Below are 16,539 nucleotides of genomic sequence, written 5' to 3'. Positions count from 1 at the left end.
TTTGCTTTTGCACGTTGAAATCTTCCCTCTCAAAACCCACACCCCCGGATTCCGCCCAGCGATATACCCCACACTTCCATTCCTTATCAGCACGTGTTCCTCAATACGCACGAGCCACATCAGACCCGTTGCCAGCCAATCGCGCCGTCGCAATCGGTTTTGCAGTTCGAGGCCCAAAGTAAACAAACAGCACCAAGAAGGGGAGGGGGTTTGTCGCCGCCAACAAATCAGTCAATCGCCAAATTTGAAGACGCCGCAACCATCAACGACAACCACCTCCACCACCACCACCACCACCACCACCACCACCACCACCACCACGACGAACCGACGCCAGGAGCGCGACAACCTGTTTTTCTGATCGCCTTTTTGGAACAGATGATTCGACGACAATAACAGCGCACTCAGAGTTCAAAAATCAGTCCAAGATGCCTCGTGTATCAGCGGCGCACCGCAGAAGCGTGAGCCGGGTCCCCTCGGGGAACATGGCCGCCTCACCCTTCAAGTCGCCAGTGAAGTGCGTTTCACCTCCTTCATGCCCACCTCTCAACAGTCCCCTAACAACGCCACACTAGAATGCCCCTCAACGACGACGCCCAAGAAAAAGCCCAGCGCTCCCACGGCCGCAAAGCCCTCCACGAAGCCCACGTCAACCAGCTCCGTCAAGCCGCCACCGAAGGCGCCGCCCGCGCAACCACCCCCCGCCGCCAGTCCCTCGCCCTCGTCGACCTCGACGGCGTAGACTCGCCCGACAACTCCCAATCCAACCCCCGCACTCCCAACAACAACCGCCGCCGCCGGCACAGCGGCAGGGAAAACTTCCTCGACGACGAAAACGACGTCGTGATCGGCGGCAAGGCCGTCACGCCCATGAAGCGGGTGCCCATCCTGGCCAACTTTGAGGAGTGGATGAAGATGGCGACCGACAACAAGATCAACGCGGCCAACTCGTGGAACTTTGCTTTGATCGACTACTTTCATGACATGAGCTTGCTGAAGGAGGGGGATGGGGTCAATTTCCAAAAGGCGAGCTGCACGCTGGACGGGTGTGTCAAGATTTACACCAGCAGGGTGGACAGTGTGGCGACCGAGACGGGCAAGTTGCTGAGCGGGTTGGCGGATAGTAGGGATAGCAAGAGGAAGAAGGGGGAGGAGGAGGAGGATGAGGAGGAGGATGAGGTGGATGAGGATGGGAATGTGAGGAAGAAGGCCAAGAAGAAGACGCAGCGGTCGTCTGAGGCGACGCTGGCGCCGTCGTTTGCTTCGTTGCAGTTGAAGAAGTTTGAGCTGGAGTTTGCGGTGGATCCGCTTTTCAAGAAGGCGTCGGCGGATTTTGATGAGGGGGGTGCGAAAGGGTTGTTGTTGAATCATTTGATGATTGATTCGCAGGGGAGGATTGTGTTTGATAGTAGTGACGATGCGAATGATGCGTCGACTTCGAGGACGAGGAAGAAGAAGGCGGAGGAGGGAGGGGTGGAAGGGGGAGAGGACGAGGGTATGGATGGGTCGATGCAGGATCAGGAAGACACGGAAATGCCCGAGGAGGAGGAGGACGAGGGGGATATTGAGATTGATGTTGTCGGGCTTGGGCAGAGGTTCTTCCCGGACCTGAGCCGGTTGGATGAGATGGATGTGTGTCCTTCGCTCAAGGAGTTTGATATTGGCGATCCTTCTGGTTCGCTTGACATTCCCTTCCTTAGAGCGCCGGAGGATTGGCGAGACCAGGAGAAGGAGAAGACCCCCGGGGCTGGCAACAAGTCTGAGATGTACATCGACGACGAGAACCCCCTCGGCTTTGACGACTTTGACGGCCTCGGCACCTTCGATCTCGGCGGCGATGTTGCCTTCGGCGAGGGCGGTGAAGCCTGGGCTCGTGAAGCTGCTCTCGAACCCCAAATGATGCGTGTCTTTGACGCCGGCCTCGGTTTGGGCAACGACGGCGGGGAAGCAGAAGGTGAAGGCGACGCGGTCGACCTCATGGACACGGCCAACCCAGACTACGTCATCTCCATGACCCACGCCCAAAAAGCTGACAAGGTCCACGAGGACATCCTCAGCTACTTTGACCAAGCCCTCCAAAAGAACTGGTCCAACGCCGAGCACTGGCGCATCCGCAAGATCAAGGACAACAACAAGACCACCGAACCTGCCAAGCAGCGCAAGGAGAAGCAGCCTTTTGAAATCGACTTTGCCTCGCCCTTGGACCCCGCCAGCGCAGACGCGATTTACACCTCTGCGACGTCAAACACGACCATTTCCATGGCGAAGAAGGACTGGAAGTCAAAGACGCGGAACCTGCTGCCGGACGACAAGCACTTCAACAGCAAGCAGCTCTTGTCCTTGTTCCTCAAGCCCAAGGCCCGCCTCCACAGCAGGAAGAAGCTCACCTCGGGCCATCACGACGCCGTGTCCGCCCGCCGAGCGGAAGCCTTGGACAGCAACGGGCCGGTGGAGCTTAACGAGGCGTTTTGGGCTTCGCAAAAGGCGCCGGAGAGCAACCCGCTCTCGGATGATTTACCGCAGGGAGACTACGATGCGAACTTCTTCCAGGATGACGGGCTGCCTTTTGCGGGTGGGGATGCGGATGATGACGACATGGATGATGAGTTTGCGGATGCGAGGGAGCACTTCTCTCCGGACTTGCCGTTGGGGAACCAGGGGGGTATGACGGAGGTGGGCATGACGGGGGCGTTTGGGGGGATGACGGTGACGAACCCGGCGGATCTGGCGTTTGGGACGATGCTGGTCACGCAGTCGAGGAGGGTGAGGCCCGAGTATGTCCAGTATGCGAGGGTGGCGAAGAAGGTGGATGTGAGGAGGTTGAAGGAGGAGATTTGGAAGGGGATGGGGTTGGAGAAGTTGGAGGTATGTACCGGTCGCCCACATACTGTTGGGGGTTGTATGATGATAATGATGCTAATGATACGTGACAGGAGGCACCACCCCCTGCCCCTACACCTGAGAGCCCCACGCCGGAGGATCCAGAGTTGAAGTTCACCGATGTGATGAACGGGCTGCAGAGGGTGTACCCCAAGCCGGTGATGGATGACATCTCGACGAGTTACTGCTTTATCTGCCTGTTGCATTTGGCGAACGAGAAGGGGTTGGTGATTAGCAAGACGGAGGGGCTGGAGGAGTTGACGATTAGGAAGGATTGGGGGGCAGAGATTTCGATTGGCGGGGAGTAGAGAGTGTGTTGTGTATTATGTGGGAGAGGGGGCGTATGTTTTGTCATGTTGACCTGGTTGCGGGAAAGCAATCGGTGAAATGGTAGAGTGAGAAACAAAAGAAGGAGGTGGGAGTAAATGTTGGGTACCTAGCTTGATGGATGGTTTGCTGGGGGTTTGGTGTGTATGGAGTTTGTTACGATAATGACTATTTTCCATTGTTATGTTCATTCTTGTCTTGTTCCAACTTGGTGTGTTGGAGAATGATCAGCAATGCTGTCATCTTGCACTTATAAGTGGGAGATGGCTTGTGTGCGATACAATTTCTCAACTTTGCCCGTCCTGGAATGATGCTCGCTTCGAAACCTTTTATTCCTCTATGATTGTTGGCGAATCAGCTCTCATCCTCATGTTTTCTTCTGTGGATAGATGTGTTCTTAATGTCCGCCATAGTTGCTAATATCGCCATCTAGAATATGACGTCGTCGTGATGAAATAAAAGTGACATGCTGTGTTCTTTATCAGTCAGGCGTGTAGTTCCATTTGGATATGGCTTCCCCGCAGCTCAACTGGCAAGGCTTATACGCAAAAACCCAATGCTCAAAGGGTTTGGCTCCAGTCTCTCTATGAAACAGGTCATTCCAAGATAACCCGCAACCAGACTTGCTTTCTCAGTACTGTTAAAGCACTGGGAAAGAAACAAGGGTGTTCGAAAGTGTTATAACAGGTTGCCTCTAGGAAGTAAGCATACAACAACATGTATAGGCTCGCATGTACTGTGGCAACTGCCGTCTATCGTCTTCATCTCGTCTCATCTAGTCATACCCATCGTAAATCGTCCTTACCACCCATGCCGTCTATCACTTCTTGCCGTCGACCTCCCCGTTGCTCTTCTTGTCGGCATTGGTGGAGTCCTTCCCCTCCTCCAGGTCGTCATCAATGTTGACCCCCAACGAGGCCAAAATCTCATCCAACTTGCTCTCTAACTTGGTCAGGTCGTTCTCCAACGCCGTGGCAGTCTGCTCGCCCCTGTTTGTTTTCATGTTGATCAGCGGGCTGCAACCTAACACAATCATCTGGTTCACGATCTGTGCTTTGCGGGACCACCGTCCAGATCGGGCGATATGCCATAGTAAAGACTGATCTCGTCGTCCTTGAACTGTGGTTTCTCTTCCTCCCTCGTGGCCAGGAGTTGGACTGGAGTGCCGAAGCTTTTCGGATGTAAAGGGGGGATGTGGACAAATTCCTGTTGGGTGATACCTAGGTAGGAAGGGGCCGGATCTCAGCCCGCCGCGTCATTCACACGGCAACCATTGCGACGGGTGGACCATGCAGTATTTGGGCCCGACCATAACAGATCAGCCAGGTCAGCAGATTCTAGCGTCGAGGGACTTCTCAGACCGCTGCACGAAGGGTCCTTCCTGCAGTCGGGCTGTCGGTTGACAGAACCTTCTGAGCATTCTACCCAACCAGAGGGCAGGGGAAACTATCCGTAGGAAGCTAAGCTGTGACTCGGAAGCGTGTCCTGCTGACTTCAGACAGGGCTGCCGGAATCTCTGATCTTTCTCCTCTTTGAGGAGCGGTGTATACGTAGAAAACCACAGATATGTCGGCCAAAGGGAGCGGCATGCAGGGAGCAATGTTAAAACCCTATTCGTAAACGGTAAGGCGGCAAAGAGACCCTGGAGATCTCATGCCATGTGGATATGCGATTTGCCAACGCCCACGCAGGGCCGAGCCGGGATGCTACGGGAGTTGCCATGAACATTCGAAGAAAACACCGAGAAATGAAAGCCGCATCATACCTAGCAAGATCTTTTAGGGCCTGGACCGCAACGGCAAGAGACAGGACGTCAGCAAAAAGCGTCCGGCTGGAGACGAGGTATGAATACCGGAAAAGGCACGGAGATAGAATGAATGGCATTGCCGGTATCGAAAGCTATACCGGCACCTCCACCAGCCCAGCAACTATGCTTTGCTTGCATGGCATCGCCTATATGTCGTGGGACAGATCGCTTACCTGCGCCAAGTTCTCACCAACCGACGCTGAGGGGAGCGGCGACGACGACGACGAAGATGACGAATTCTCATTCCGAGGCGGCTCCGTCTCGGAGGCACCGTTCTCGGGTGGGGAGTTCGGCGACGCCATGTTCGGTATTGATATCAGGAAATTGTAGAGTGAGTGAGTTTTGGTAAAAAAGAAACAAAAGCCGATGCCGCGATATCCACCGAAAAATGGCCGCGAGGTTTGTGATGGTCCAAAGTTCAATAGCGCAGCAGCTGGAACAGCGGTTCCGTAGTCGGTGCTGCTGATGTGCCCTGTTGAAACCGCAAATGCTTGACACCAACAGACTCCTCTCAGACAAACGTACGATTTTTGCAGCAAGGCTATGGCGTTTTGGGCGATGACTGGGTGTCGAGCGCTTTTGCGACAGCTCCCCACAAGGCTTGGCTCAGCGGAGGTGTGTTGTTGGAGCTTGGCTTTGCCTTTTTTCTTTGGGCGCTGGCCGTAGCCTCGTAAACCGCACTTGTTCTCAACAGTCCACGCGCTGGAGTTGAATTTGACAGAAGGGGGGACACGATCCAGCAGGTTCAGACGGCAGGTAGGTATGTACTCCGTATGGTCCCGGAGTTGTTCGCATTCGGCTCAAGATGAAGATGTTGGGTTAGGATGGGATGGAATTTGTTGACTTGCAGGTTCCTCTGGGAATATCGTGCCGAGAAGAGACCCTTGTTGGTGACGTGACTTGCGGGGACTGGGAGGAGAAGGGCGGAGACGTTTAACGTTCTAGACCCTTGATCGATTTCCAGGAATCTGGACTGCAGAGCTCACTGTTCATCAGTTGGCTTGTGCGGGCCACTCCATCAACCCCACCATCGATCAGACGACAGCCATCTTGAAGCCTTGCGACCCATGGCCTGATTGCGAACCGAATTGTCCTATGCTGGAATTGGAAATCCCATTGAAACGGCACTTCCCAACGGCGCCAATGACTGGGAATCTCCCATTTGGGTCTTTTAGGGCAATTAGGCCCTTTTGCAGATCGGATTTCTCTCCGAGAAGTCAACATTGCCCATTTTGACTCGACCCGGATTTTGCCCATTACGAACCTTGAACATGACACATACAGAGTGGGTGTGGCATCGCATAATGTGCAAAAGATTCGATCGCGGGGCAAAATGTCGATGGTTGACATTATCAGGAATAATTGTGCCTGCTGGCTATCTACCCTATGCCCCTCCATGCGAATAGTTTATGTATGCTACTTCGTAGGCCAACGGTATTTTCCGCCAACTATCGTGTCTTCACTTTGGTAGCAGCTGATCACAATTAGGAACCTCAGGTCAGCGAATAGAGGGAAAAAAACATTCCGTCGGTCCCGTCGCAGCTGGGACCAGAAGGGGTGTGTTCCCTTTCTGAGAAACAACTGAGCGGGTTGTGATCACTGCTTGCTACTGGCTGGTGGTGCCTGCCACCCTGCCGTGAGTCCGTGACGGCCCTCCCACGCCAGCTTGGGAAAGCGGCGGGCGGGCGACTTCTGATTGGTGGGGAGCCCTGCTGATCCATCATTATCGTACGTTTTTTTTTTTCATGTGCCTCATGGTGTCGATTAGGATCGAGATCCCCCTTGCTCGCTTCCCCCTCCAAGTGCCCTTCCGTTGTCCGACGCCCCGACTGAGTTTGGAGTTTGCCATGTCGCTTTGGTTGGTCGTCATCATGGCATTCATATCAACCACGGTTAACGCGAAATGGCCAACAATACGAGCACCACAACGAGATTGCCCTGCCGCCCATGGGCCGTTTTCGTTGAGATCTCGATCAAACAGCCTATCGACCTATCGCACCGGTGTTACTTTGCCATCTTTGAAGAAGAATGCCCATGACCGAACTTATGATCCGTAGATCGGCCAATCTCCCACAAGGGTACCGCCGGCTGCTGCTGGCCGCCACTGAAGCCGAATGTTAGACAGTGACAGGTGGTAAACTGCTGTTTCTGCTGCTGCTGGGTGTTGCTGCTGCTGGAGGAGGTCGAACATCAGTGGAGAAAGGCGCTGTGCTGCAGACACGGCGCCCTCGCATCCTGTGCTGATTGTAACTGTACTTTTCTGGCAGGGGAAGAGAAGCTCCAAGACAGCGTAACAATTATCGCCAAAATTCAGACGTCCATAGTGTACGGCGGTACCCAGCACAGGCGGTCCTTTCCCGAGGAGGCTAGACGAGTACCTAGGAACTTGACCCGCTGTCCACAAAATCAGCCAATTTTGGGAGCCACGCACTGGGATTGATTGCCTCGACTTTTAACGTACATACATATGTACTGCTTGTACTATATTGATCCCCATGTCGCTGACACCGCAATTCTCTTGCCCGCCAGATAATTAACCTGCGCACTCCATTTCCTGCTTTTCAGCCAGAGTCCAGGCCCAAGCACAGATCAAAGCCGATTTTTTTAATCCCACGCCCAGCATTCCGCAGCGAGACACCGACGACGGGTACCTCTATACTAGGCATAACCCATTCGAGCAAACACCCCCTGGCATCCCCCGAGCTCCCTGCACCGGCTCCGGTTCCGTGGTCTGTCTGTATTCTGTAAGTACCCTGTGCCCTCCCAGCGAGCAGACACACTTGTACACCCTTCCACTTCCATACCGATTTCGTCCCACGTCAACCAGCTCCTGTCTCTCCTCCAATTCAGCATGTCATCGAGATCTTGACCTCTACCCCACCCCCAATAGCCACCACTGCCCTTCAAGAATGCCATGTTTGCTGTGAATCCCGTCTAACATTCCCATTGAGACTTCACCACGAGAAGCACCCCAGCCAGCAACACTTGCCGTACAGCAACAGCCCGATCGCGAGTTTCGGGGCTCCCACTCATAAGAACCCACCGGCCAGCGAAGCTCGATTCCTCTCGACCACCATCCCTTGACATACAGTCCCTTTCCAGTCCACTGTGTTGTTTTTGTCCACGCCTACCGAAGCTCCGAGAGCGCACCACCACGACCCCGTCCCATAGCTTCAGCTTACACAGCCGAGCCGCGTTCTCCAGGCCCGCTCTGATTCGAGAGCCCAAGGCACGGGACGAAAGAACCTAGACAACTTCGAGTCCAAATAAACAAACACGCCTGTTACACCGCGAACCAGCACCATACCTCAGCAGTACACGAGCGAGGCTGAATGACGCAACTACTGTCGACCGTTTTTGGAGAGCTGGGCCTTGCCCAGTACTTGGATGCGTTCCTCGAGCAAGGGTTTGACACATGGGAAACCATTTTGGATATTACCGAGTCCGATCTGTATGTTTACACTTGGACAGAGAAGAGGTTAGAAGAGAGACAATGCTAACATGAAGCTCTGCGAATAGCGACACGTTAGGAGTGAAGTTGGGTCATAGAAGGGTATGAGGCGCCAAATCTAGGTGAAAACTTGTCAGGTGGCTAACGTTTTGCGGAAAGAAACTTCAAAGACGGATTGCGAATACAAGGGGCATTGCGCCGGATGCTTCTCTCGTCTCGCCCACCCAGCCAAGCATTGAAGAACTGAGACTTCAAGACGCGCAGAGGCCGGATGCCTCCAGGCAAGATGCCCGGGACGCAGGTGTCCTTGTGGTCACCAAACGGAAATACCGTCGTCATCCCAAAGTTTGTACTCGCTCAAGTGCCTTGGTAGAGCGACGATGCTGACGCTACCTAGCCTGACGAAAATGCGCCAGAGCGGCCGCCCTCGGCTTACGTGCTCTTCTCAAACAAGATGCGCGAGGAGCTGAAGGGTCGAAATTTATCATTTACCGAGATCGCCAAACTTGTTGGCGAGAACTGGCAAAGCCTCAATGCTTCTGAAAAGGAGCCCTATGAGTCCCAAGCGCAGGCGATCAAGGAGAAGTACCTAAGCGATCTTGCCGAGTACAAAAAAACTCCCGAGTACAAGAAGTACATGCTGTACCTGCAAGAATTCAAAGCCAAGCATGGCTCTCCCCCTCAAGGTATGTTGCGCAAGTATCTGCACTTGGGCTAGCTCCGACCATGATCTGATATTCGGGTTACTTAGATAAGGATACAGGGAAAAGGATGAAAATGTCTGATGGTGAAGGTTCCAACCGCACGAGCCCCCCAAGGACTGGTCAACATCGCTCCAGCAGAAGCGGCAGCCAAGAGGACAGCCGCAGAAGCAGCGAACCCCCAGCAAGCCGGGGACAGAGGCTTGGATCAGTCGTGTCGATGAGCGAATCTCAGTACTCGACTGCCACAACCCCTGGAGCTTCTCACGCCTCGCCAAGAGACGAGCCGATACACTCGCCCACGATCAGCAAAACCGAGCGCCACGAACGATCCCCCGCGCTCAACTCGATGGAGGCACCGAGTCAACGAACCCAAAATTGGAGGGACGAGCCACCCAACATGCAGAGGCACCTCCCATCCTTGTCGGACGTTTTCGAAGGTCAGAGATTTCCAGGTGGAATGCACTCGGTCGAGATGAATGGGTATCGGTTCCCGCGCGAGCCTCTACCAAGCCCAAACGGCCACCCAGGCCGCATCGAGGGTGGCGATAACCGGCCACCAACCCTCAAGAGCGAGCAGTCGACGTCTGGGAGCACATCCTCGGGCTCGCCTTTTGGCCAGCCAAGAACGCCAGTCGATGGCCAGCTGCCAATACACGCGCTGCTGACATCGAAACCAGACCATTTCGATCTCAGCCAGCCGCAACACCAACAGTACCCCCTACAGCAACGACCGCCACATATCTTTCAGGGTGGTCCATACCCCAGTGGTGCCGGTACTTTGCCAGCAATTAATGGTGCGCCTCCCATCTATCCAAAGATCGGAAAAATACTGACATGGATGCCAATGCCAAAGGTTATGCCAGGCCCGTCCTTTCGCAACCGCCAGTAACCGCACAATCCTCCAGCGCGGGTTACCCCTCGCTAGCATCAGCTCAAGCACCAGCTCATCCTCGACAGTCCAGACATCCCCATCCCCAAGCTGGGAACCCAGATGCCGCCAGACTCGACGGTATGAGCGCGTTACTGCAAGCCGGCGAGATTGTCAACCGTCGAGCCCAATAGAAAAGGGGTCACCTCTCGCTGTTGGGACGTTTCTTTTTTGGTTTATATTGGTTGCATTATACCCTTGGGTGGCATGTGGCGGTTTGGTCCTGGGCAACACGCACCTGCTAATTTGGACCACTATATATTACCATGTATTTGGCATTTTTTTTCGACTGGGTATCTCAAGTACGGCGTTTTTGAGATGGGACCCGTACACAGTGATGACAATTTTGTACATACATCTCATTTTCTTTTTCAGAACAAAAAGGGCAATGTTAATGTAACTGGGACAATTCGTCATGTGTTTTCTATTGGCTTGCACATCAGGCTTATGGGCGTACAATCTCGTGCTTTTCAAGGACATATTCATGATCCCTCCCACCCTTTTCACGACGGGAGGGAGGGGAGGACCCACTATTCGTGTCAATATCGAACTTGCAGGTTTTTGTCGATCTTGAACAAGAGATGGGCTCCGTCCGGATAGGGGAGTTCATGGAGTTTCGGTTTTATTCCGCTTGACGGGACATATCTGCTGGAGGTAGGTAGGGTTAAGCGAGGGGTGGGTGGGAGAAAGAAGATCTCGATGGTTGTGTTTTTTGCGGACCTGTCTCCGTGGTAGGCCGCCCCTTGGTATGTCTTATGCTTGCCCCGCAGAGCGCGTCATTGACTTTTCTGGGAGGGGGGGATGGATGAGTTTTGATGAGAAGGTAAAACGGTTGGATAGGTAGAACGGATAGGTATCTACGACTTGTATAAACTGGTTTATTAGTTGGTTTTTGGTGATATAAGAGTTCTGATATCATCGTCATTCATTGACAAGTGATGGGTTCGGCTTGGGGGGAAACATGAATGATGGAAGTTTTGCGTGGGACAGATGTTGAGTGCTTGTGCGTCTGTGTGATGGGATAGGTACGTTTGGGAGATGGATGATAGCAGAATGATGAGTGAAGCTGTTGTGTGAGGGTTGGTTGCCTTTTCTTGCTCGATTGTGTGATGGTGGTAGGTTGGTTTGTGTGTATGACGACGTCACTGTTGAGTCCAGAATCTTTCAAAACACACCATAAGAGGGAAAAAGGGATCGAGATTTGCGATTTTACTTTTCTAGCATGTTCAGAGCTATGGGATAAGAAAAAAGGTGATGTCTGGCAATGGGTTACGAATGAGGAAATAGCTATCTTGATTATGTATGGGAAGTTGACAAGTCAATCAAGAAAACATCACAAATCCCGTATTCGATGACCATGGGATTTTTCGATCTGCATGTTTGGATTTTTCTACCGTCATGCAGCTGCAAGGGGGGGGGGGTGGGTGGTTGTGGGCGGTCTGTGAAGGTCTAGAACCTTTTTTTGGGATGGAAAAGGGAAATCTTGGTTGTTGTCAGACGTCAAGTTGGTCTGATGGGCTGAATGGTTGGCTGACGGGCGGTTAATGAACTCGGTAACCCTCTACGGGTTGGTTCGGTTGTCTCTTCGGGATGACGGCTTTTGGTATACCTACCTATCAAGGAGATGGGGGGGGCTGTAAGGTTCTAGGCTGTCTCTGGGGGGGGCTGGGCCGGGCAAGAGGGAGAGGTGGAAAATGCGGTCGGGAGATACGTCGTGTGACGTGATATGCGTGGTGGGCCATGCCTTTTTTCTACCTGTCAGAACGGTTTGTTGGAGATGTCGGCGATAGACAGGGGACATGAATGGCATGATAATAACACCGACATGTAATGGAGGCGTTGACGGGGAGACGGGCATGCGCGAGGGCATTGATCCACGCTTATAACGTAAGACTACGTTTGGTGGTGTTCTGGCCAGATCTTGATGAATGACGGGTGGGTAGATAGCACTTTCGTTGGTGGACAAGAGGCACAGTATCTCAAGGGAAAGCCGGCCTGCTTCCGGGTATTGTACACGGTAGGAGATAAGATGATTTGACCGCAAGCCAAGTAACCTGACGCAATGGGGTAACCTGACAATTTTCAATAACAGTACCCCAACAGTCTTTTTGGAAGCCTGGCGAGTAGTGTTTAATGATGGTGATTTACATATCGGGTATAGCTATGAATGCTAGGCTAGCAAATAATCAGAGATATCGTTTCAAAAACAATAAATCAAGAAGATGATAAAATAAAAATACAAGGCATTGGTAGTAGGTCGTCGTCATCTCATCCACCCTTACATCCTCCAGTTCTAGTTCTCAACAAACAAACTTGTTTTCGGCCACATTTTGCGTCACTCAGATCATCCCCGATATCCATACCCCCCTCCTGGCCCGTGGCCTCCACCTCCATACCCCATAGCACCTCCTCCGTATGGGTTCGGTTGCGAATGGTACACCGTACCATTGACTGAGATTGGTAGCCTAGGCTGCCTGCTTTCCCGGTTGTTGCTGCGGAAGTAGGAGCTATCATTGCTACCATCACGGGTATGTTGCGGCTGGGAAGGGGGCGGCGTGTATCTTGACGAAGCCGAAGACACGGGACGAGTCAGGGACTGCTTCGTGTCAACAGTGCCCAGGGGAGCACCCGTCTTGAGCAGGGAGAAGGAATCGGTAAGATCAGACTGCGCCGTCTTCTCACGGTCGAGAAGGAGAGAGTTGCGCGCATCCAGTGGGGTGAGGGTGTCACGTTGCATTTTTTCTGGGGAGCCATGTTAGCAAGATCTCGATCCTGAGAGGGGTAAATAAGAAATGACATACCCATCTCCTTTCTTCTCTGTCTGTGCGGGTTCTTCTTGCAGCAGGCACTGATCGCGTTCCAGGCAATCAGAATGGCGAGGATGCCCGTCAGAGCAGACTGCACAGCGATCAAGACGACACCGGCCACAGTCTGGGTGGTTTGGGCGATGCCGAATTGCTCAACAAAGACAAAGATGCAGACAACCGAGAGAACGCGGACAACCTGAATGGTGATGTTGATCACGTTGCTCGACTTGCGCTCGTAGGGGCGACTCCAGATCAGAACGATGAGCATGACGCCCTCGATGATGAGCTGGGCAGACGTCTGAACCATGCCATTGCCGTCAGTGGCAGCCAGAGCGAAACCCTTGGCAAACATGTAAATGATGGTGGGCACGAAAATCCACCAGCAGCCCTTGCGATAGGACTCGTAGAACAAGCTGTACTTGACCCAGATGCTCTTGTCGTCGTACAACCCTGCAACGTCGCCCTCCTGCTTCTTGAGTCTCCGGGCTGTACGCCAGATGTTGAAGGAGAAAAAGGCAAGAATGCCGGTGAAGAGGAAGAGGGTGATACCAGCTAGGGTCTTGGCCGCCCAGGAGTCTCCGTTGGTAAATTGAAAGACGCAGTACAGAACCCACACGCCATAGAGCAGAAGAATCAAGTGAGTGATGGCGCGGCCAATGGAGCCCCAGTAATGCTTGCGGAATCCAGATAATGACTTTGGGAAGTTGCCGAAGAGAGCCCAGAACTCGAGAATGATCTTGACGAGGAGGACGCCCACAACGATGACGGCGATGACAAGAGCCACAATGAGGAGTACAGTCATGAAGGTGTTGGACTTGGGGACGGAGAGCTCCTGGACGTAGGCTTGCATGCCGGTGACAGCCACGCGGATAGTCTCGGTGGGAGCACCACCTTCGGGCACAACACCGGGCTCGGTGGTGTTGACGCTGGTCTCGATACCCTCGATCTGACGTCTGGCAAGGTGAACAAAGTTGTCGAATGCCCTCTTCACGAGAGCCGAGCCGGAAGGTGTCGAGGACGAACCATCCGGGTACACCAAAGTAGCGCCTCTCAAGAACTCGACGCTGTCTTCTGTCAAGTTGCCTCCAGTCATGTTGCGGAACTGATCGATGGAAAGCTGCATCTGTGTCCAGGGCACGAGACCGGTCGAGAAGCCGAAATTCTGAGAGAAGCTTCGGTAAACGTTGGGGTAGTTGACCGACATCATACCGTTCATGGCCATGCCCTGAAACCAGCCGAAGACCTCGGTGAAGCTGGGGCTGATAGTCCCCATACCACCAGCACTGGCACCGCTAGCCGCAGCACTGGCACCTGAGAAGACCGCTCCAGCAGCAGAGATGCCGCTCATGATCAAAGCAGCCCCAGCAACACCAGCAGCAACGTAGGAAACGGCAGGGACAACGGCAGTCTTGCCGTTGCTCACCTGAGCCTCCAGACACGCTACCCTCTCACCGGACTCCTTGGACTGAAGCTGCAACGTAGCCATGGCCGCAATATCGGGAATCTGAAACGCGATAGCTGGAACCAAGTTGGCAAACTCCTCGGGAATCTTTTGCGTGCCCTTGGCAGAAAAAGTGCCCGCGGGAACGGGGCACAACTGGTCAACAAAGGTGGCGGCATCGCACGGATCGAAAGCGTTCGAGTAGATGTTCTGACCGTAAGCCGTGACGTTCAAGACGGCTGTGACATTCTGAATCTGCGAGCTCGAGCCGGCCACATCGAAGGTTACTGATTTGTCCTCGTTGTTGTACTTGATGTTGACCCTTTGTACCGAAACTGCAGCAGTGCCGTTGCAGTTGCTGAATCCTACTGTCTCGAGAATATCCGCGCCGAGTACTCCATTCGCCAGAGCCAAACCGGCCAAACCTGCCCTAAAAATCCACGTCTTCATCGTTTCCCCCTTTTCTTTTCAAGTCGTTTAATGAAATGTTGGTATAAATGATCGAATGAAAAATCGTGTGCAGCGAGTGCTCTGTCGTCGGTATATCTTCCTTATCCGCCCTTCTAGTTTTGCTGAATGTCCAGTTCGCAACTGCTTCTCTCTTCTTCGATATATCGTCCCCTTCACGTCTGAGATTTAGTCAATAGGGTTTGATATGTAAATTCCTCGAAACCGGTCCGGAATAAGTTAAGAATCGAAGAAGTGAAAATCGTGGTAGTCTAAAAGAGAGGCATTCAAAATAACTGGCCAAGGATCAACCTGGAAAGAATGAAAAGATGGTGAGGAGAAAGGAAAGAAAGAGGGCAAACAAGTTGCCCCTCGAGGAGGGAGAACTGTGAAAGTGAAGCTGTTTTCAACACAAGTGTCGATATACGGTTGTTGGCCCAAAAAGCCAGAAATCGGGAAACGAAAGAAGGCCAGAAAGAGGGAAAAGCGAGAGACGGCTTGTTGATAGGGATCAAAATGGATCAACAGGGGGGGGCAGACATGAAGGAGACGGGACCCAGCGGGTATCTGAAACGGGACTGGAGAAAGCTGCCCTGGCGATGGGCAAAAAAAAAACAGACAAAAGCAATCCCTAGCTTCAGGGCGAATTCTTGACAGGTTCTGTTGTCGAATGGGACTGCATCCTGCTGGCAGGTGTCAAGTTCTATTGGCCTCGTCACGAACACCCGAGCAATTCGGCGATCCCTTGACCAGTCGATTGACTCCGGAGGTCTCCTGGGCCTCGACGACGGGCTGTGGAGGAGGCGAAGAGGGGGAGCGAACGGGGAGAACCGAGGGTGCGGGTCGAGGACCTGGAGGCCATCTGAAACCTTAGCGGCAAAGGGGCGCTGGGTGGAAGACCCCTGCACAGTGCTTTGCAACCTCTTGGGCGGCTCTGCGGCGGGCAATTGGCTACCGATTGGCTGTGGGGGTCCGAAAGTTGTTTTAGCGATAGCGTCTCTGGTACATTTTTACGATGCATGAAACTTTGAAGTGGGCGAAAAGAGCTGATGTCAACACCCGCTGTCATGTCCTGGTAGTGTAGTGTTCAAGACTTGATATTAACGGAAGCGCGTGGCAGATTCAACAGCCCTGCGGTATTCCTGGGACGACATATGTCTTCGTGAACTGGCATGTTGTCTGCCCTTGACAACTTCCTCCAGAGGCATTCCCAAGACGGTCAGCTTGTTTCAACACGTGGAAAAAGAATCCTTTGCTTACTTTCTCCCGACAAAAGTATTGTGCATCATAGCCTGTACTCCCCGAGATCCCCCCTGACCCCTTGACCCTGCAGCGAACAACAAAAGTGCAGGAATTCTCGAATCCAAAGTGCATCAGACTTTGACATAGCCAACGATACGACTTCATCCGAAGTGGGAAACCCTGGGCACCCAGAGAGGGGATCGCCTGTCCCGTGCACAGCCATCATTCATGCAGTAATGCATCGACTTGAACGCTGCTTGGGTAGGTGGTACCGACTTCGGTTGGCCAACTGTGCTTCATATCCAGATGTGAGCTGGCTTGAGCTGCTTTCTCTGTTGAGTCAAAGTCGACATGTTCTTCCTCAAAGTTGGGTCAAGTTCCACAAAGCCATCGAGTAACACCGTCATTCTCCAGAAAAAGAGTTGAGTAAGAACACAAGAAATGTCAAGTGTACAAATAGAGGCGAAAGATACTTGATTGGGATGTTGGAAAGATGTTGTGCAAC

At 53.1% G+C, this 16,539-nt stretch overlaps 6 protein-coding genes across 6 annotated transcripts; 3 read left to right on the top strand and 3 right to left on the bottom strand.

Annotated features, from left to right (window-relative positions):
- The first annotated feature begins 301 nt into the window (after positions 1-301).
- Positions 302-3,414, top strand: QC762_107410 (uncharacterized protein). Its single transcript, XM_062885149.1, has 3 exons — positions 302-517; positions 576-2,865; positions 2,934-3,414. Exons 1-3 carry the CDS (start codon positions 429-431, stop codon positions 3,186-3,188), a joined length of 2,634 nt encoding a protein of 877 aa, XP_062748092.1. The 5' UTR covers positions 302-428; the 3' UTR covers positions 3,189-3,414.
- Positions 3,415-4,027: 613 nt separating this feature from the next.
- On the bottom strand, positions 4,028-7,269 carry QC762_107400 (uncharacterized protein; the record flags this gene model as incomplete). Its single annotated transcript, XM_062885148.1, is given in 5 exon segments — positions 4,028-4,196; positions 4,253-4,413; positions 5,188-6,219; positions 6,279-7,153; positions 7,169-7,269. The coding sequence occupies 3 exon segments, from the start codon at positions 5,314-5,316 to the stop codon at positions 4,028-4,030; spliced, it is 459 nt and encodes a 152-aa protein (XP_062748091.1). The 5' UTR covers positions 5,317-6,219; positions 6,279-7,153; positions 7,169-7,269.
- A 548-nt stretch (positions 7,270-7,817) lies between these two features.
- QC762_0005540 (uncharacterized protein) lies at positions 7,818-9,183 on the top strand (the record flags this gene model as incomplete). The annotated part of the gene is made up of 3 exons (XM_062882817.1): positions 7,818-8,465; positions 8,636-8,810; positions 8,863-9,183. The coding sequence occupies exons 1-3, from the start codon at positions 8,347-8,349 to the stop codon at positions 9,181-9,183; spliced, it is 615 nt and encodes a 204-aa protein (XP_062748090.1). The 5' UTR covers positions 7,818-8,346.
- Positions 9,184-9,236: 53 nt separating this feature from the next.
- On the top strand, positions 9,237-10,504 carry QC762_0005530 (uncharacterized protein; the record flags this gene model as incomplete). Its single annotated transcript, XM_062882816.1, has 2 exons — positions 9,237-9,963; positions 10,023-10,504. 2 exons carry the CDS (start codon positions 9,237-9,239, stop codon positions 10,229-10,231), a joined length of 936 nt encoding a protein of 311 aa, XP_062748089.1. The 3' UTR covers positions 10,232-10,504.
- A 1,653-nt stretch (positions 10,505-12,157) lies between these two features.
- Positions 12,158-14,795, bottom strand: QC762_107380 (uncharacterized protein; the record flags this gene model as incomplete). Its single annotated transcript, XM_062885147.1, has 2 exons — positions 12,158-12,839; positions 12,899-14,795. The coding sequence occupies 2 exons, from the start codon at positions 14,793-14,795 to the stop codon at positions 12,442-12,444; spliced, it is 2,295 nt and encodes a 764-aa protein (XP_062748088.1). The 3' UTR covers positions 12,158-12,441.
- A 693-nt stretch (positions 14,796-15,488) lies between these two features.
- On the bottom strand, positions 15,489-16,497 carry QC762_0005510 (uncharacterized protein; the record flags this gene model as incomplete). The annotated part of the gene is made up of 3 exons (XM_062882815.1): positions 16,053-16,497; positions 15,662-15,743; positions 15,489-15,584 (listed from the first exon to the last, which is right to left on the bottom strand). Exons 1-3 carry the CDS (start codon positions 16,079-16,081, stop codon positions 15,489-15,491), a joined length of 207 nt encoding a protein of 68 aa, XP_062748087.1. The 5' UTR covers positions 16,082-16,497.
- Positions 16,498-16,539: the final 42 nt, after the last annotated feature.

Source organism: Podospora pseudocomata, assembly GCF_035222375.1.
Source record: "Podospora pseudocomata strain CBS 415.72m chromosome 1 map unlocalized CBS415.72m_1, whole genome shotgun sequence".
NCBI lineage: Eukaryota > Fungi > Ascomycota > Sordariomycetes > Sordariales > Podosporaceae > Podospora > Podospora pseudocomata.
The sequence above is the reverse complement of the archived record's forward strand: the minus strand, read 5'-3'. Positions and strand labels throughout refer to the sequence as shown.